The sequence below is a fragment of the Aptenodytes patagonicus genome, chromosome 8 (genome assembly GCF_965638725.1).
Source record: "Aptenodytes patagonicus chromosome 8, bAptPat1.pri.cur, whole genome shotgun sequence".
In the NCBI taxonomy this organism is placed as follows: Eukaryota; Metazoa; Chordata; class Aves; order Sphenisciformes; family Spheniscidae; genus Aptenodytes; species Aptenodytes patagonicus.
The window spans coordinates 18,293,666-18,314,105 of record NC_134956.1 but is presented as its reverse complement, the minus strand read 5'-3'; the positions used below and the strand labels follow the sequence as shown (position 1 = coordinate 18,314,105).

Sequence of the window (20,440 nt, the reverse complement as noted above, 5' to 3'; positions counted from 1 at the left end):
AAGGGAGGGTAAAGTTAAAGCTCCTTGCAAAAAGGCAGGAGACACTCAGTTAATTGGGATAAAAGTCCACTACAACATCCCAGGTACAGAGCACATGGCACCGGCTTGAACACTTGGAGAGAAAGAGAAGAAAGTGGGTTGGAGAGTCTGCAGATGGGAGGAGGCAGAAGCGATCAGAGCAGCATTTCACCTGCTCCAGCGCCAGCTCGTTGGCCGTGACCCGCACCCCGAGATGCTCAAGCCCCCCATCTACACCCCTGAGAGCAACTTCAGGCACTGTCAGGTGCGGGGTTAATCTGCAGAGCATGTTCCTCACTCGGTCATGGTCAGGCACGAAGCATCTCTTCCATACCAGAGGGTGGGGGGACACATTTTTATTGGAAGACAAAGCAGAGCTGGCAAAAACCCACAGAGGCAGCCAGGGAGCTCCCAACCTACAGGTAACTACTTCGGCGCATTTATTGCAGCATTATGAGACAGGTGATGGGATATCGCTCCAGCACATGGCAGTCTGTGGAACGGACATGATTTTTGTGGCCGCTCCATCAAGGTCTCCCCCCACCCCATGGCAGAGCAGGGTTTCCCACTGCTTCACTGTGGATGATGGTGGTTGAAATCATAAGATCATCATCATGGTGCCTTAAGTCCCAGCTAACATCTACCCAGGACTGAGTGCAATGGAAGAAACGGCATTTTCCCAGGAAGAAGGCTTGCACTGTACGATGCCCTGAGCTACTGGGAAGACAGAGGGAAATGCGTTAGGGACCCAGCCATCAGGGAGAGCAGTGGTCCCTGCTCCCCATGGGACACATTTAGCACACTCACCTATATTAAAACCTCAACCACGGCCTTCCCAACAAGTGATGTCCTAATTTTAGTACCAGACCACGAAATTTACAGCAGCCTCCACTCATTCGCATACTTTTGGTACCAAATATTAGCCATCTCTCTTTGACTTCCAAACCATGCAGCTTCCTAGACACTGATCTGTAGGCAACGGAACACACCAAAGGCATGGGCTGCCTACTTTTCCTTTTTTTCCCACCTGACTACTTCAGAAACATTCCTCATAATCTACCCCAGCCCCCTTAAAAACAGCATTTAAGTAGCATCTAAATGACAAGCGGTCCTTTCGCCTGCCTCCCCACGGCAGTGTTTCCCTCCCCCACCGCAACCCAGTTGCTCCTGTTCAGCCTATACAGAGCACGACTGTTCCCTTTTCACTGCAGACTGCTTATTTATATCGCTGGGGCTGAGGCAAAAGTGCTTTTCTCTGGATTTAATAACAAGCCCCAGTGGAAATCTATCCCAAAGCTGCCGCGCTCCCCAGGGCTCAGGCTCAGCATCCTGTCAGGGAGGCCAAGGGGGTGGCCTGGGACAACAGCACTGGCTTAAGCGGAGGATTTATCTTTCTAAATCGCTGCTTGGGTTTTGCCCTCAAAGTGCTCCATTTGTGGGTTTTCAAATAGGAACTCAGCCCTTGCAGAGCTACTCTCCGTGGGACCAAACCTTTGCAGTGGGTTATAATAGAGTGGATTACAATAGGCTCTGATTCAAGCATCGCTTCCACTTTACAAACCTTTACAAAGCATCTTTACTTTCATTATCTACTGTGCTCTCCAAAAAGCACTACAGTGCATTATTAAGGAAAAAAAAGTCCTTTTTAAAAACAAAGAATATTTTCAGAATCGTTTTAATAGCCAGGATAAATATTGATGAAGTTTCCTACAATTACAGAGCGTGGTTCCTGTCTACCTCCCATTGCAGATTTAATCAAAGGCAGCCCAAGTTTTTCATTGAGTCATGAAAGTGGTATCAAAATCATAAAAAAAGAGCAAAGTTATATGCACTGCTTTGCAACTGATAAGAATGATTGACTCTGGCTATTTCATTGCTGTGATTATAAGCTGCCACAATAAACAAGCAGCTACTTCGTTTATTGCTCTACTCCAGGCTCAGCTTTGGCTGAAACCCAGACCCAGCTATTTCACACCAGCCTATTCTCAGGGCTTTTTCACTGATGCACACGGAAAGCTTTCGTAGGTAATCTTCTGATTTCTGGGTAGGGGACCACCGCTGCTACCCTCAGCAACACGCCAGGTCCAGGCCATGCTGGTACTTCACAGCCTCTCGGGTGCAAAGTTACCGACTTGTGTCAAAGCAGGACAGGAGGATGCCAGTGTCTCTTCGAAACAGCTCGCCCGTCCCCTTGCCACTCGGATACAAGGAGCAGGGCTGGTGCTGCCTGCCTTTGGGGGAACAGAGGTGCTGTGTGACAGGGCCAAGGCCACGTTTTGTTTGTGGTGTCAGAGAAATCCCCCAATGCAGCCCGCAGCTGGCAGCGTGGCCGGAGAAGGGGATGCAGCAATGGAACACACCATGCAGCTCAGCCTCTGGTGCACAGAGGATACTGCACCCCTTTAGGGCTTCCGCATAACACCGTGCCCATGTTAGTGAAATGAGCCCTATTTTGAAAAGCAGCAAAGGTGCTGCAAACCCAGCTGGAAATAAAGGGGATGTCAGCACCGAACTGGTCACAGACCACATTTTCAAAGACATATGGAGTCCCCCACAGGCCCAAAACGCACCCAGAGGGGTCAAAAGATGCCTGCACCCGCTGAACCCAGTCACAAATTCGGAAGGCACCAGGCCTGTTTGAAAATCCCAACCAACATCAATTTACCTCCAAAAAACTGCCTCTTAGCCCCTTTAGGCTCCACATAGGACTTGTTTCCCTAAAGAACATTGGAAACACAATCAGAAAATAAACCTGTTGCTAGTGCCCGTGCAGATGGACACTGCTGCTTTCCCTGCACGCTGGCCCAGAGCGGAGATTTCTGGCTTATTTTTGCTTTTACAAGAAAACCGTGCCGCAGGAGCTGGTGCAGGTTTACTCACCTGCACCGTACGTCGTGGCCAACATGATCGAGGAGACCCACGCGATCTCGCTATAGGACGTGCCAAAGAAATCCTGGATTTCTTTGAAGAAGATGGCTACGCCTTTGGGGAAGGCGTAGGCGAAGCCAATAGAAATGAAAGCACCGAAGACCACCACCCAGCCCCAGCCGCCGTCCGGCGGGCCGGGGACTCGCCCCACGCTAGTGGGGGGCGGCATGGCCGGGCTGTGCGAGCGGCCACCCAGCGCTCCTCGAGAAGCCCTGAAAAACAAAGCGCAAAGGCGCAGAGTCAGTCCCAGAGATGCTGCTCCCCCAGATCCCCGGTCTGCAGCGACAGCATCGCCCCAACGCAGCTTCAATCTAGCTCTTTATTTCTAATGTCGCACCCCCACCCCTGCCGTTTTGTGTGGCCATTTAATGCAAAGAATATCAGCCATATGGAGTCGTGCCTCCTGGCATCCGTACTGGGGCTGGGGGGAGAGCGGGACGGTGCCAGAAATGCCCCGTGGAGGTGGACAGGATTAGGAACGGCGGCTCCGACCCGCTGCGCCGCCCCACTCGCGTGTGCCCAGCCCCCCCCCCCCCCCCAACCCCACCCCCGCAGCCCCTCGCCAAGGCAGGCTGGGCCGCAGCCCACGGACACGCGTGGGAACCCCACACCCCCCCACGCGGCAGCACCCACCTGCGGGAGCGCGGCGCCAGCGCGACCACTGACCCCCCCCCCCCGCGGCCGCCGGGACGGGACGGGACGGGACGGGGCGGGGGAGCCGCCCGCACCGCCCCACGCGGGACCGGCCCGCCTCGGCCCGGCTCCCACCCCGCCCCGGCAGACGGGGACACAGACCAAACCTCCCCCGGGTGTTACACGCCTTTCTGCTTTTCCCCTTTTCCCCCCCTTGTTTTTCCTCGCCGCCCCCCCCCAAGCCGAGGCCACCCCGCGGGCGTTAATTAAACCATCCTCAGTTATTTAAATGGAAATTATCTTTTTCTTTTTCCACCCCGCTGTGTTTTCACCAGCATCCCAGCTCTTCACTCCCCCTTACAAAGTTGCGGGCTGCTCTCCTGTCCCCGTACCGCTACATCATTGCAGACTTGTGCAGTTGTCTGCCCCCTGTTTACGTTCGCCAATTTGCTGTATATTCTAGTTTTTACATTGAAGTCCCTTTGGGGAAACGTTAGCAGTGTTTGCTTTTGCTGGAAAGTTGCAGTTTTGCTACCAGACGTGCATCTTGCTCGACCTTGCCTCCCCCTGGCTTCAGTAACAGCCCCACGGGTCTCGGAGGAATTCAGCTGCGTGCCCTCCCGGCCCCAATTTTGGGGAAATTCATATGGAGATGGCAGGTGAGTGTCAGCGCCCTGTTGTCTCCCACTCTGCCTCCAGCCTTCTGGGAGAGGGAGACCTTCTTCCCTCCATGCATAACCATGAAGATTGGGGTATGATTTGGGCAGATTTATGTATCATTTATTTACGAATCATTTTGGCAAAAGACGTTTTGCCTGCAAATCAGTTACACTACCTGCACTGCAAATATGACCCTTTCTTCCCAGTTCCCCTAAGCAGAGCTTCCATTCCCCCTTGGCTCCTCTGTATTTTAAGGCTCAGACCAACTCTTCCCCAATCCCCTATAAAGGTGTATTTAGTCTGTTTTCAAAAAAGACAACCTAACACTCAAAAAACAAGTCACGCTAGTTAGGTGTGTGGAAATCAGCTGATTTTAAAATCTGCATGTAAACACTGCTGTTTACAGTATACATTGTATACAAAAATGTTCACATTTTTCTTTCCTCCTCTTCTTCTTGAGCAGAACGCCGACAACGTGGCGATGTCACAGGGGGCAGTGGGCTTCCCCCTCCCGTTCCACCTAAGACAGGAGGTCCCTGCCTGTCCCCACCCTCTGCATGGGGGTGCCGGGAGCCCTTCCCAGACTGTCTGGGAAAGAGCAAATCCCTGGGCTCGCGAGGGGCTCTGTAAGGCTTTGCTACTGTCCTGTCTCACGCCCTGCTGGGCCTGTACACAGCTCTTCCCTCCCCAAGGACATGGGGAGACAAAGCTTGCTGGTCCAGGCTGGTGGTTCTTCTCTAATTTTGAATTAGATTTTAACAGCGGTACCACTTTTGGTTCGGGTACAAACATGTCAATCTCTAATGAAACGAGAAGGAGCTCCCTGCCTCCCTATTTCCGCCGTCTCTCCAACACTCCCAAAACACATCCTGTGTCACTCTAAATCACATTTTTCTACATACGCAATTAAGCAATAATGGGGGGGGGGGAATCAGTGCCTTGCTCAGTAATTTTCCTGGCACAGTTAATCTAGAACTTTAAAGATCTCCTTACAACACGTCTGTAAGATGTTTTATTACTACTATTCCTTTCTTTCTATAAAACTGAGTAAACTTAAAACGACCAGAAGACCTTTACTCTCAGGTGCAGGGTCACAGCGTGATGACCTGAAGAGTTTTGTTTTGGTACAGCCCAGACCCACTTTATGGGCCATAAAGATACCTGCTTTTACTGCATCGCTTGTACAACGTACAGTCCTGCATGCACGAAGGCGCAGGGTGCAGGGGCGGGCAGTCTGCCATCGCAGGAGACAATTAGTCTCTCCAGTATGAAAACCCTGTCTGCAGCTGAACAAGGGGATGGCCAAGGGGACGGGGCTGTTGTCTTCTATTTTGCTACAGAGGGATGAGGGTTTGGATTAGTGGAGTTTTTCTAATAAATGGGAATTAAGTTTGTTTCAGCAGCTGGTTTTGGTGTTTTGCCAAACATAAAAAAATGGGCCCAAATCTAAACAAACACACCTGAGATTGAACTTGGGCACATCCTTAGCATCAGCGCGGAGCGTGGGGAAGGCAGACGGAAATCCCTGGGAGGAGAGCGATGAAGAAGCAGCTACAACTCCAGCCATGACCTTGGCTGGAAGATGGGACAGTTTCCTTCTGCAGAAATGCTAAATTTGGTGTAACGTTGAAGAACTTCCTCTGCAGCAAACCCTGGCACGACACCTTCTGGGTAAATGTTCACACAAACTGGTGGCAAACTCAAAACTAAAGCAGGAAACCAGTTGCAGCAGGAGACGTTGGGGGGGGGAACAAATTATTTCTAAAGATGTCTGAAATCGATTAGTCTTTGCCCTCGTGTCGCTGCTCTGAAGAGATGCTCACAAACAAAGCACGACAGCCTGAGGGCAAGCAGAAACAGCAAGCAGAAATCTTGGGCTCACGAGGTCAAAAATGACTTCCTAGCAATTTGGGGAGACTTGGGCTCATCTCACAGTAACTGCCTATGTGAGTGCTCCCCCTCCACTTCGGGAGCACAGCCCCCCCAGAGCCGGGCTCCGCTTACTCATCCACAGACAGCAGACGTTTCCTGGAGGGCAGGTTTTTTAATTTGTTGGCAAGCGGCAACAAAATTGATTAAAATTGCAAAATACCTTTTCAAATGACTCATTTCCCTATTGCAGCCCTCCATGTAAATCAGTGACTGCTATTGTATTCCCAGCGCTCCACTCGAGGTATTGAAAGAAGAGGGGCAAGGGGGGGAAAAGGGGCCGGGAGCAAGGCAGAATCTGAAACTCTTCCTCTGTCCCCAAAAGGGCCCATTTTCCAAACTTTGCAAAGCTTTCCGTGACAGTTCCCATAGATATTTTAAGTCATGATTTTTAAATCAAATGAACTAACGTCCTTCACTTATTGAAGTCCAAGGTTGGTTAAACAATATTCAAAATATAAGGATACCAAAAAAAAGTGACTAGTGTTGACAATGTGGGTGGTTTTTTTTCCCAGGGAAAAAAAAAAAAAAAAACAACCTGGGCTCCCCTGAGAATGGAAAGCATTTCTATTTATTCTCAGTGGACCACTTTGGTATTTGGAAAGAATTTTGTTCGAAGCCTTTTACGCAAGGCATTTTATTGCAACCAAAGGTAGGAGCTACAACTCTATAACTCCAACAGTGTTTTTCCTTCACTGAGTCTTTGAAAGTCAATTAAAGACTTTAGAAATTGCTTCCACATTAAAGAAAAAAATCCATTCCTAGCTCTGCTGCATCAAAACAGCATCGGGTGAGTGGGCACCTAAAGAGGCAATTCTGTACTTCTTTAAAGCGTCTGTGATTCTCACTTCCACGGCATACCCCATTTCTCAAAACTATTCCATTGTCATTTTCCATTTGCTCATAAAATGCATCAGCAGTGAAATCCAATCCATAACCACGGTTAAAATGGAGCTTCTGAATTTATGAATGAGATTATAAGCAGCAATTGTCCGCAAAACCAAAGGGCTGGCCCCCGTGGCCCAGGGTGTGATACCATTACTTTCCTCAGTGCAATCTGTCTTAGGAGACAGATATCCTCGTCCTCTGAAAATAGGCCCACACATTTATGTTCCTAATAATATTCTTAACTTTTTCCAAGGGATCAATCCATACTAATATAGATTATTATAGAATCATAGAATGGTTTGGGTTGGAAGGGACCTTAAAAATCACCTAGTTCCAAGCCCCCTGCCATGGGCAGGGACACCTTCCACTAGACCAGGTTGCTTAAAGCCCCATCCAACCCAGCCTTCAACACTTCCAGGGATGGGGCATCCACAACTTCTCTGGGCAACCTGTGCCAGTGCCTCACCACCCTCATAGGGAAGAGCTTGGGAAAAGGTTTGACTTCAGCAAAATTCTTGGCTCTGGACCCCAGCCAGATGCAATCATGAAATGCAAGCCTGGGGACAGATCAATAGTTCCCTCCACAGCGAGTGCAGAATTACCCTTATCCCCCCGTGCTCTCCTCACCGCTGAGCGTGACTGTGTTGATACAACACATTCCTCAGTGTTTAGCCACAAGACCTCCAGCATTCAGGGATTTACCACTAATATTTTCATGCTCGAGGTTTTAATTAAAGGGAACCTAACTCTGCCCGCCAGCTCCTGGGGCGCCGAGCAGCAGGAGGGATGCGGGCAGCACCCCACCAACACAGCAGCCGGGCATGCTCCAAATAGGGCACGTGGGCCAAGCGCAGTCAATCTGCGTCCCCTGACATTCCTATGGCTATTTTAGGGAGACCTTTAATTTCCACACAGCCTCTCCACAGCTGTGTGAAATGCTGTGCTGCAGGCAGAGCCACCAGCCCCACACGTCCCTGCGCTTGGTGGCGGGGTGACACTGTGCGGAGCCAAGGGACATTGGTGCTGGTGCTGCTGGGAACCACCCAGGACACTGGCAGAGCCTCGTGGCTCTGCTTTCCACTGAGTAATGTTTTACAAGGGGGTCAAGGAGAGGTCAAAACAGAAAGTTATGAAATGTCAAACTTGCTTTTTGCTCAGCCCCAGTATTAATAGCGCGGAGGCCAGGCAGACAGAAGGATTCATACGACATGAAATAACTCTCTCCAGAGCCAGCAAACCTCTTGGATGGCTCCAGCCCTGCGTCCATGCCGTCAAACCAACCAGGTGCATGAAGCATCGCTGCTGGCTGTGCTGATTTCCTGGAGATCATAAAATAAACTGAGCAGCGATATCACTTCTGTTTTTCCCCTGTTGCGGGAGTTTAATCAGCAGCCCAAACCAAAACATTTGTGTTGCTAAAAAGATGGCTACAATTAATCTAAATCTAATAACTGGAATGTTTTCACTGGGGAATTAAAACAAATTATTCCTTTGCTATTGCATCTTCTTCTCATTTACATTTTAATCCCAGTAGGATCTTGCTCTGTTATATTTGGAAAATGACTGTATAGAAAGGGAAAAACAACATGGTTGAAGTACTCAAAGATGCATCGAGAATTCAGCTATTAACTTTAATGGCAGAAGTCTGGCAATGCCAAGCCCTGAATGATTGAAATTTAGCACAAATACTGTGGGTTTTTTTTTTTTTCCAAACATCGCTGAATGCAGAGCCTGGTGGCATTTCAGATTGTGCACACAAACACGGGCAAACAAACAGCTGGGGCAGAAGGTTGTGTTGAAGGTGTAATTACACATTAGCCAGAGCAGAGCAGGTCACTCTTTCATTTGTACCGAAAGTAAAGGGGACTCTTTACTACAGGACATAGTGTGCAGAGAAAAACGTCTGTATTCCCACCCCGTGGTTCTCCACTCCCAGACTCAAGCCCTATTTTCCTTGCTGTGAGGTTTTACCACAGGATAACGAGTTCATACCTTTTTGCTCAAGGTAAACGCATAGTGAAGAAAGGCACTTTAGTGTTGTCAATGTAAAATTAGTACCATATCCCGTCTTATTCCAATTTGCCTTACCTACTTTGTCTACCTGTTCTTATTTTGAAGCAAAAGCACACACAAAAATAAAGCATTTACATTCCTGCCCTGTTAAGGATGGGAAGTCCTGGTAAACACGAACTGTTGTCACACAGGTACCACCCTGTTGGTCCCCAATTCCTGTCACGGACTACCTGATCCCACCTGGTTACACCAGCAACAGAGGCAGCGGCTTCCTCCACCCCAGAGCATCTTCTGCCACTTTCAGCCAACTTACTTAGAGTCACTGCAAAATCCCAGTTTTACTTAAAATAATTATTTTTATGTGATCCTGTGCATCCCTTTACTTACAAAGATGTGAAATGATGGTAATGTACTAGGAAGGCAGCAACAAAGGATTTATCTGTGGAGTTGTTTCCAAGTGCACTATTTGCCCCTGCCTTGAGTTACCCCAACACATATTCCACGTGATGCCTGCTAAGTATCTTAGACCTGTCTGCTTACGATGCTACTTTACTCATCTTTCCCCCTGAATGAATTTAGCTGATCTCCACAAGGTCACAGCTTGCAAACACGGAGAGATTTTCTGGGTGATGGATGTACCCTCCGTGCACTGCAGCCCAAGCATGTGGGCTTGGGCTCACCTCCACTGAGCCCACGGGTCTCCTGTGGCTTCTGATGGAAATATTCTTGTGAGAGTTTCCTTACCCATTTCAGTGAAAAGGAACCAGGTTAGCAAAGATCTGCAGTTTAGAGTGTCAAAACTAATCCAACGAATTGTGACTGCAGGGTCCAAACACATCCAGCCCCTCCACAAGCACCTTCTTCCAAGGCATGGCCCTAAGCAGCTGTGGCACAGCTGGGTCCAGAAGACCACCGCTGTCTCCAGCCCATCTCCAAAGCTGTCCTGCCACAAATAAACTCTCAAGTAGTGGTCTACAGGATGGAAAGAGGATCACCTGCCTCAGGGCTGCCTGAATAACACTTCAACAAGGTGGAGAGCTTTAGATCTCATTAAACCCTCCTGATGTTTGAGAGAGGAGAGATTTTGCAGGGATGCCATGAAGCCCCACTCCAGAACAGCAGAAAGCTGGCACTGCACGGTGCGGGCTGAGTCTGAATTGAGGGTCAGCAGCTCCTTGGCTTGGGGACAGGGGAATGTCACACTGGTTTGCAAGTAGTCTCTGGGACATGTTTGCAGGTCATAGTACTGAGCCATTACATAATGCAGGTATTTTCCCAAAAAATTAACCCCACCTCACCCAAGTTCACAAGGTATTAGAGGGATAGTCAATTAAAGCTACAGAAAACTATCATAAAGAGGCAGCTGGGGCTTTGCTGGGTTTTTTTCCCCATCAAACAAAACTCTTGTGACAAGTGATCATAACTCCACAAAGGCTTCTGCTCTTGCTGTGAGTTCCCTCAAGAAACCTTCCTCTAGGACTGTAGCATTCCAGGAGCAGTTACTGCTGTTTGCTGCATATATGTAAGGCACCTTTGATTTGCTCCAAGGACAAGGATGTACCAAGCAGAAGCCAATTTTGGCTGATACGGCACAGCTCTCATCACCAATGAGGCTGCTAGACACTGGAAGAGAGCGGGTGGGAAGCAGGACTGCAGGATAAAGTCTGCAACCACTCTGCACATAACCAGCTCCTCTTCATAGGATGGAGGACACCCAGCAAGCTCCTTCATTACCTTTCAAATGTAGTTAAATGTTGGGGTATGGAAACAAGAAACAGAATCAAACATGGGAAGAGATTAGTTCATGAGTCACGCGGTGCGGCTAGCTGTGTATAACCCTCTGTGCCCTTAACACAGGGTGATGCAATACTCAATATTACTGTAGGTAAACTCAGCTGGTCTCCGGTGCCTGCATTTTCTTGTGTTGCTTTGTCCTTCTGGCTGACCGTTGTCCAGCAGATCAAGCACGATGCTTTAGTATTAACTTTCAAGGTCTTACACAGATTGCTCTTTAGGAGCTTGTTGAACTTTTGACACTGTACATCCATGTTACCCCACAAGATCAAAAAGAGGAGACTTTTGGTCCAAGTGTAGTATTTGCTCAAGCTTGCTGTAATCCCGGGTTTACAGACTGACCTTCCCAAGAGCCCCCTAAGTGCCACAGAAATGACTCCTCGTAAGACAGGCTTCAAAGATGAACCTATTATCTAGGTCGTGTTTATAGGGCACTCCATCACTTAACATTCCTGGAGACCTTTGTGAAACCAAGTGTTTACAGACAGAGAATTAATTTCTACAATTTCATTCGGTTCTCAGCCCCATTTCCTAAATACCATGCTTGGGGCTGAAATTTTCCAGGCTTCTAATGCTATAGATCAGCAGATCAAACTTTGCAGCTGAAAGATTAAATCCTGGCTGCACTAAAGGTGATGGCAAGGTGCCTGCTGACTTCAGTGCAGCCAAAGTTTCACCCAGAAACGATATTCAATGTTAATATTTGTTGAAGCTTTTTTTTTTTAATTACTCAAGTGCAAAAAAACACACGCTGTCCTAAAAGACTACTTTGTAAACACTTAGCTGTACAATTTCTGAATATTGTAAAACTAAAGTTAGTGTTTAAAGGCATAATTCTCCCTGAAGGGATCCCCTGCATGCCCTCAACCACTCTGGGCAGGCTTTGCTGGTGCTTTCCTCCTCTCTCAAACACAGCATGCAGCTTCACTGGATGCTACAGAATTGTTCTAGATGTAGCTGGTGTAGCTGAAAGGAAGATCAAACTGAGTATTCAATTACTTATGCACTCAAAGATATTTATTCTCCGAGATGAAACTCCTAAATCTGTTGTTATTGCCATTCCCTCTTCTATTACTATTAGCATGCTGCTGCTTTCAGATCTATGGAGATGTCAACACCATTTACTGGAAACAACAACTGAAAGATGAGAACATGACAGGGAAATGTTTAGAATTATTAATCATTCACAAGAACAGAGGAGATAATTGATCTTCCTTAATTCTAGAAGAGTCTATAATCGTCACACAGGGATTTTTCCTAAGACTTTTTTTTTCCAAGATCTATTTCTTTCATAGTTTGTTTGGTTTTTTTTTTAACCCAGATGCTACAGTGATTTAAAAACTGAGTGAGGTGAAGAGCGACCGCTACCACACCACAGGACAGATCCCCAGAGAGGAAGGGTGCTCATGCAGCAATAAACACAAGTGTTTGTGAAAACGCCAGGAAAGGTGGGACAGGCAGGACCCCCCTGCCAGCACTGAGTTCTTAACCCAAAGTCTGCGTAAAGGTAAATGCAACGCTGAAAAGGAAAAAGTCATCTTGCTTCACAGCATCTCATTTTTTCCTGCTTATACGGACACCCTCCTGTTGTTACATGCAACATCTGGGAAAGTCAGACGCTTGCACACTCGGCTGCAGCTTATAATGATAGCTCTGCAGCAATAAGATTTTATAAAAGTCTGTATTTAAAGATGGGAAGATCAATGATGAAAACCACAAGTTTTATACTGTAACGGCTTCTTCCCCCATCAAGATCACTGACAGCAGTTCCCTTGCTGTACTCTCTGTATCTTCATTCGGGTGTCGAGGGCCCTAACTCAGGGAATGTGGAAAACAAAAAGCCAGAAATCTCAACCAATCTGAGACATCTCTAATGTTCGGTGCTCAGTTTCAGACATCCAATTTTCAGAGGGCCTGAACAGCCACCCTGAGGAAACAAGCCCTCTAGTAGCCCCACACAGCCTGAATTGCTTTTCAGTCTCTCGCTCAGTCTCCGTTAGCCCTTCTCAGCTCCTGACATGAAACCACCAGAGCCAAACAGCAGCCACAGGCTAAACATTCATTGTTTCAAGGGGAAATAGGTGCTCAGTAGAGCTGCTGATGTAATAAACCTGGAAGTGAACCTTTCTGTCCATCTGCAGCAGAGACCGTAGCCCAAAGAGCCCAACGAAACCTCCTCGCTGCCTGGCCGATCAACTCCGGCCAGACCTGAGAAGGCTCTTCCTGCAAGCAGGGAAGCAACTCATCCCTCACACCTCTCTGGTCACGTGCATCCCAAACCCCAAGCGTGCCAGCCAGCCCCGGTGGGTTAGCTACATCGGTACTTGCCCACTGGGAACAGGCTGAGACCAGCTGCTGGCTCGGTGGCAGTAGGAGCCTTCAGTCTCTCCCCTGACAAGGGCTGGATTTGAATCAGTAAGTAAAAAGTCACTTGCTCCCGTGCCAGCTTTCCAAGGCACGCAGTCATCTTGGGAATCACATGCTCAATAACACTAGGCATGAGCTGTCAAAAGAGTAAAGACACAGGTTGTCCGCGGAGTCACAGGCATTGCTCAGGGCACTGACAGAGTGACGTGTATCACTGTCCCGAGTGCCAGGTGAGCCTTACAGAAATTTTCTCCTTTCACCTTAATCCATCCCATATCAGATGACAAAACATCTCTGTTTTTTTATTGCAATGTAAAACCAGTTCCTAAAGTACACGAGACGAGTATGCGCGACTTCTGTACACAGGGTGTACCCTGGCGTTTGTAGCGTGTGACCCAGGAAGCCTCCAAACCGCACCGTCCTGAGGGTGACGGGGCACCAAGAGGACCCCTCCATCTACAACTTGTTTGTAATATTCTTTCCCAAAGTGTGTGTCACAGACCTTGTTTGAGGAAGAATACAGGTTTGGGTAGATGTGAGTCGATGCGGCTATTCTTGTGTTCTTAAGTGTTAATCCTATTACGTTTCACCCTTGCAAAACAAGCTAAGAAGAACCAAGAGCCTGCTAAAAGCCCAGCAATAACCTCCAGCAGCCGCACCTCACAGGCATCAGCAACCTAAAGCAAGATGGTCCTCTGCTAACCATTAACAGCAAGATACACACCAGCTCCTCAGATCAAAGTGGCAGACTGATACTTGGCATCAGTATCTGAGGCAAACATCCCCCTGAGAATTTCCACTTGGTGATTTCATTATGAGGACAAGCAATACCTTCCCACAACCTTTGCACAACGGCAACTTTTGCAGCCGAGGTGCAAGTACTCAGTGAATGTTTTAACTTGAAGTAACCAGTGGACACATTTGTCCTTTCAGAAAGATTCTGCAGAGAGAACTCTCAAACATCATCCCTTAATAAATGACTTGCAGCAAGATTTTAGCAACAGAATTAGGGAATATTTACATACTATCTCAAGATTTACATGCATGTCTGCCATGCCTGTTCATGAGCAAAACTTCAGGTTTCAAGTTTCCAGCATCTTCTCTACAATCATGAGTGCAAGAAGTACATTTTTTTCTTTCAAAAAGAAAGCCAAGAATATGAACAGAACCGAAGATGCAATACTAAATATGCTGAAATAACTGTCCAAGACTAAAATAATTCCACCATGGCCAAGCCTCCACCCACACATAGCAAGATTTCTGATGAAATAACGAGAATTGGTGACATCATATATGTTGTCAATAAAATACTCAGCAGTACTGGTTCTCTCTGTTTTGCCAAGGCACATCATCAGAAAACAGAGAGACAAACTTGCAGTTAGAGCTTTCCAAGAACTTTCTCAAAGGAATATATTCACCCCTCCCCTTTTGGTGTAGAGATCCGACCTCCTCTTTTCCAAAGAAAGATAAGGTCTTGCTTCACTTACCTCCTCCGTAGGTGGTAGCACACATGATGGATGTTACCCAGGCAATCTGGCTGTAGGAGATGCTGTAAACAGCCTGGAGCTCTTTAAAGTAGATTGTGAAAGCTTTAGGAAAGGTATATGCAAACCCAATCGAGATGGAGGCTCCGAACACCACTGCCCACCCCCATCCGCCATCAGGGGGTACGTAGCCCAGGTCTGAAGGGACTGGAGGAGACATGGTCAATCCAGATTTTGGAGCAAAAACGACTTTCTGGTGTCCTGCAGAGCAAAGGATATGTGTGTTTTACAGTATATACATATCGTGTTATCAGGCATCATTTTGAAGTGTAGTAAAACAATTTAGAGGTACAGAGGATCACCCACTCTTGAAGCCTTGACCTTTTGCTGGCTATTAACAGTTTTATTGTTCAGTTGTAACACAATCAAAATCACCCTTCCCTCTCCAATAACCCTGTCCATCCCTTCCACCTGTATTTTAAATACACACCCTCAAAATACTCCCATGGCTTCTGTGTTCAGGGATGGACCTCATTCAGAACCGAAGTTAATGCCTCCATTTTCTCTTCCACATCCAGCCAGTAGCTCGGTGTCTCACCTCGGGAGATGGCGTCTGTAGGTTGCCCCCGTCACAGTTGCTCAGCCTGTCCCTCCGGAGAGAAGCAGATGCCACAGTTGTACCGTTTTTAGGGTAAACGCATCATTGTGTATTTTTCAGATGTGGGTGGAAAACCTTATGATTTCAGGTTATCCCTGCTTAAAAGAATAATTCCCATTACGTGAGCAGCAGGCGATCGGCCCCACAGTGTGTCCAACTCCCCTGTTCTGCAGGGGGACGAGGCTCTCTTGGCTGCTCGCTTCCCCCGAGCCAACAAGCAAACTGCAAGCAACTGCTTGCAAAAAGAGGCTGAAGTTTCTTTCTACTTAGGGGCAGCAATTCCTCTTGTGCCTGGCGCCTGCCAGGCTAGCAGATTATGCTCAGGAGCAACACAGATCAAAGAGGGCATTCACTCATTTGCATTCTTCCCATTTTCCCTGGCCATTAAAATAAAACGAGGGTAAAAAGAAAAGAAGTAAATCCTACGTGCCTCTCAGGAGTTAATCCACAAGTCTCCTCTCAAGGTCAAGACATTAGATCAGAGGGGAGAGGAGAAGGTCCCGCAGCAAAGGGTACCAGGTAGGTACACCTGCATCTTTGCAGATAAAAGGTGGTTTATTGCCCTTATATACTGCAAACTCAGAAGCAAGGGAAGCTGATACGAAAAGGCATCATCAGAGCTAATGGGAAGGAGCAGACACAGATACCAGCTGGACACATTTTGCTGAACCTCAGGGGTAGTAGTCAGCTAACTAGGGAGAGAAGGACCTTTGCTTGTCTTGCAAAAAAAAAAGGAAAAAACCACCATAGGAGAAGTACAGCGTCACTTGCATCTACTTGAGAGTCCACTGCCTCTTCGGAGATGCAGTTTGGATTCAAACTGTAAGTAGGGGGACACCACTGGAACAGTAGAGGAAAAAAATATTATTTTAAGCAAGTGATGTGCCTACAGATATATGCCTGAACTCATGCTTTCTTTCATCTACTTTTACAGCTGTTAAGTGATAACACTAATATGGGGCCCTTACGCTACAGGCTTCAAGCTCCCCCTATGTCTGGACAACTGTTGCAGGTGCGGTAGATGGAGACAGATTATCTCCTCTCCAGCCTCAGCAGCATGCTGGGGCACCCCCAGATTGTGAATTGAACGTACAGCATTAAGACAAGGAGCTGAAAGCCAGTTCAAGAACACTGTATAAATATAATGAGATCTGGTTCGTAAACTCTCAAACTGCCACAAGCATTTATTCCCTGCTCCTCTCGTGAAGACGTTGTCCCAGAGCCTCCCACTTCCCATTGTTAATAACATACCATTTAACTCAAGTTTATCTACTTCTATTTTATAATGTTTTTGTGCTGATGGCATTATACAGCTGAAAGGCTTTCTCCTCTTCCCTGGTGTTATCCTCTGATGGTTTTACTGAGAGTAATCATATCCCTTTTAGCCCTTACTTCACCTAGGTAAAGAAGCTGTGTTTTTCCCCTCTCCTTAACAAGGACCGTGGGAACAGAGAACCTACCTTCCCCTGGTTACCCGTGTCCACACTGCCCATCATTTTGGTGGCAACTAAAGGTGGCGAAAGGGAAAACAGCCCCAACCAAGGAAAATACCACACTGCTTTTGGATGAGGTTTCCACATACATCAGGAAATATAGGGGTGAGTTTAGGAAGCCCTTTGTAAAATACTTATCAGACCTCCATTGAAAGTTCTCAATTCCCCCTGAACATAATTGTTACTTTTTCCTACCACAACCTTTCTTCACTCTCTTTTTTATCAGGGACTGAGACTGTTCACCTCCTTTTACATTTTATTTAAGGGAGTTTATGTGATCCCATGCTCAGTGTTGCAAAGGCATCGCTGCTGGCTCTGGAGGCCCTCAAAGGTTACTCTGGAGAAGGATCACCACACATCGGTCTCATCCTCCTCCTCCTCCCTCAGCATCCACTACCAGCCACTGTGGGCAAGAAGGACTTGTGGTCAGATCCAGTCTAACAGCCCATAGCAATTGCATTGCACATGTGGCTGCAAGCTTTGCTCCACTGAGACCCACGTGAGGATTCGTTACCATTTATAGCCCAGGATCTTCACTGGAAGATGAGAGGAAGGTGTGGTGGAAGTCCTTTTGCCTAATCGCCCTTCAAATTAAAGTCAGTTTATTCCACTGCTTGTCCAGGATTATCACAGGTACATCCGCACAGGCAAGTCCAAGCAGGCACGGCCACTGCTCACGTTTTGAGGTGGCCACACGCCTGCAAGTTTGGGGCAGGAGCTGTGCAGCCACATGAGAGCCGTGCTGTGCTCCAGCTGGTGTGCGTGGAAATGGGCAGGTAGAGAAACCCATGTCAGTCTGTACCCCCACTCAAAAGCACTCTTTAAATGGGCCAAGGGCTGCTGCACTCGTCACTTAGTTGCTCCGGGGGCCACCTGGCAAATGCACACGTAAGAACTACGCAACTCTTAACATAAAAGAAAACCCCTATGGCCCTAGACCTCTGTCCAAAGCAGACGAGCAAAACCCAGTTGTAACTGGAGAAAACATTAGTCCAAAATACTAATATTTAATAAACCCAGTCTTGAAGAACTCTAATTTCTACCTGGATAGAATTGTAACCAGGGTTGCAAGTTGTTGGGTTTTCTGAGATTTCATTGCTATATCAAGAGAAGACCAACTAAGAAGTCTTTTACAACAACAAAATAATAAACAATAATGAAAATATCCTATTACACTATGAGGGATGCTATGTTATAATTTCAGCAGCAAGGAAGATTGCACTTGCAAAGTTTCTCCTGTTCTGATATTAAGTAACAAAATGGTCTGATGGAAAAATAACGTTCCATGAATTTCTATTACAGGCATCCAGAATATATGGAACAAGTTATTCTGATGCAGAATCTATTATCCCCCATCATCTAAGGTTTTCCATAGGAAAAAAATAATTGTCTTTTAGAATTGTTAGCTATACTTCATTACTGTAGGGTGGGATTTTAAAAGAAAACCCAAGTTAAAGAGTAATAGTGGTGATGTTGGAATGACTGTCCATTGACAAGATGTTTAAGAGCTTTTATTCCTTATCAAATACGGATTTCATTGCACTGTTTCCATTTATGGTTATTCTATGGAATTTGGTATTCTCCATAATATTTGAATGGCCTAAATTCCCAAAAACATTGACATATCCTAGAGGTTCTGAAATTAGACAAAATAAAATTAAGGGGTGAGCATAGTGAGGACATTTCCTTATTTAACATTAAGTTTGGTATTCACAATCTACCAAAGTTTAGGATATGTGAAAATTCTCAGTCCCCTCAAATTAAAATCTTTTTTGGCAGTCCTTTAGAAAGGTTGAGCCTGAACTTTAAATATATTTTCAGGGATTAACAAGAAAGGTTATTTTTTATTACCACCAATTCATTCTACTTGTAAAACTGTGACTAATTGTACACCACCTTTAAAAGTCTGACATTATGAATATATTTGTTCATTTAATTTCATTTTCTGTTTAATAGGAGATTTATTGAGAAGGCGTTAGCATAAAATCAGATTATGGTATCAGCTTCATTCTCCAGGTTTTCTATATCAAAGCTAATTCTTACATAATACAGAAAACCAAAAAGAAGAACTGACGTTAAAAGAAAATGTAGTGTACACTAAAAAATAAAAATCACATCAGTGGACTCTTACTTTCCTGACTGTAAAACAAGGCTTCTAAAGGCTAACTTGGAGGACCGAACTTTAGGGATTAATTTAACAGAGTTTAATAGCCTGAGCAATGAACAGACAGCAATGCGATACATTCACATTCTCCCCTCGTTCCTCCTGTGGCACCCCCATGGTTTGTGGAGACATCAGCACTAAGGAGGGCCCAGGACCGTTCTGGCATGGTGCGTTACCCCTTCCATTACCACCCACTTAGCCACGTCTTTGTCACCTTAAAGTTTCTCTGCACCAGCCCCTCATCTTCTACAGGTTTGCTCTTAATTTCCATGTGGCACCATAGCAGCTCCTTCTCCAATATCTACTTCAAGGAAATCTTTTACGTTTCGATTTTCCTTTTTAATAACTGTCATCTAAACTGTTTGATGTCCTCTGGGAAGCCCTTATTTTCTGATGTCAATGCCCATTTACCTCCAGGACCATGCTTGGTTTTTCCCCTCAGTATTGCTCAGGCCCTGCCACACTACTGAAGTAGAATTACAGACCTATAATTTTCCAGGTCATATTTAAACCAATAGAGACATTACATTTCATTTGATGTTCTCCAGTTGCATTTCACATGGAATTTCATTTGTCAGCTCTTTGAGATCATCCCATCTCACCCCATCCTTGACAGGTTTTATCTTTGCTTTACCCAGAGGGCGCTGAAACCCCTGCCTCTTTATTCCCCTTTTATTGTAGCAGAGGAAAATCCCGAGAGTTGCCTTTGTATAGCCATAGTCTGACTCAAATTCACTTGTAGGCTCTCTCATTTTACCCCTCTTTCCTTTTCATGAAGTTATACACGTCTGGACTTCCCATTTCTCCACCCACCATTCCCTATAGGCTTCCTGCTTTATTCCTGTTACTTTTTTTTTTAGAGTTAGTTATTCATTGGTCACATCCGGATCTTCTTTATCCACTATTCTTCCCCTCTCTTTAGGAAACTGGCTAAGCTTACTATCAACAACTTCAAAATAAAGAAATTCCAGGTCTCTTGCACAATCAAGGCCTGTACGTCTCAATCCAGCTGGTATTACCAGCTTCTTTCCTTAATTTATTGAACTTTTGTCTTTTGGAACTAACATATACAATCACAGTCCTCCATTCTGTAAGCCAAATCAACTGGGGAGTATTCTCGGACTACACAATTATTTTCTACAATATTTGTTTTATTTGGTTGGGGTTTTTTGGTTGTTAAATGAGAGCACCATGACAAATCAAAACCAAGTCTAATGCAGCTTCACCTGTTGATCCAGGGACTCCCTGGTGCCAAGTTTCCCTCAACCCAAGCAAGCCACCACGCACCAGACATACAAACTCACTAACCGCCATTCAGTGGGACTGCTCTCTCTTCGGCAGAGGTGGGTACCGCTCAGACTCCCCTCCCGGTGGCACTCCGGTTGCTGGCTCCCCTGGCAGCGACCCGCTC

The 20,440-nt window shown here is 46.5% G+C and overlaps 1 protein-coding gene across 6 annotated transcripts in view; it reads right to left on the bottom strand.

Annotated features, from left to right (window-relative positions):
• The window catches only part of LOC143164241 (monocarboxylate transporter 2-like), a 44,935-nt gene that overhangs the window by 24,265 nt on the left and 230 nt on the right, over positions 1–20,440 (bottom strand). Inside the window, exons 1-3 of one of the 6 annotated variants that reach the window (XM_076346614.1) lie at positions 20,338–20,434; positions 15,205–15,358; positions 14,718–14,975 (exon numbers count right to left, since the gene is read on the bottom strand). In XM_076346614.1, the coding sequence (XP_076202729.1) occupies positions 14,718–14,934 (217 nt within the window). In that variant the 5' untranslated portion in view covers positions 14,935–14,975; positions 15,205–15,358; positions 20,338–20,434. Of the gene's footprint in view, positions 1–2,898; positions 3,159–3,579; positions 3,641–14,717; positions 14,976–15,204; positions 15,578–20,337; positions 20,435–20,440 lie in introns of those variants that run through there. The other 5 variants (XM_076346616.1, XM_076346615.1, XM_076346612.1 and 2 more) reach the window with 5 other exon arrangements.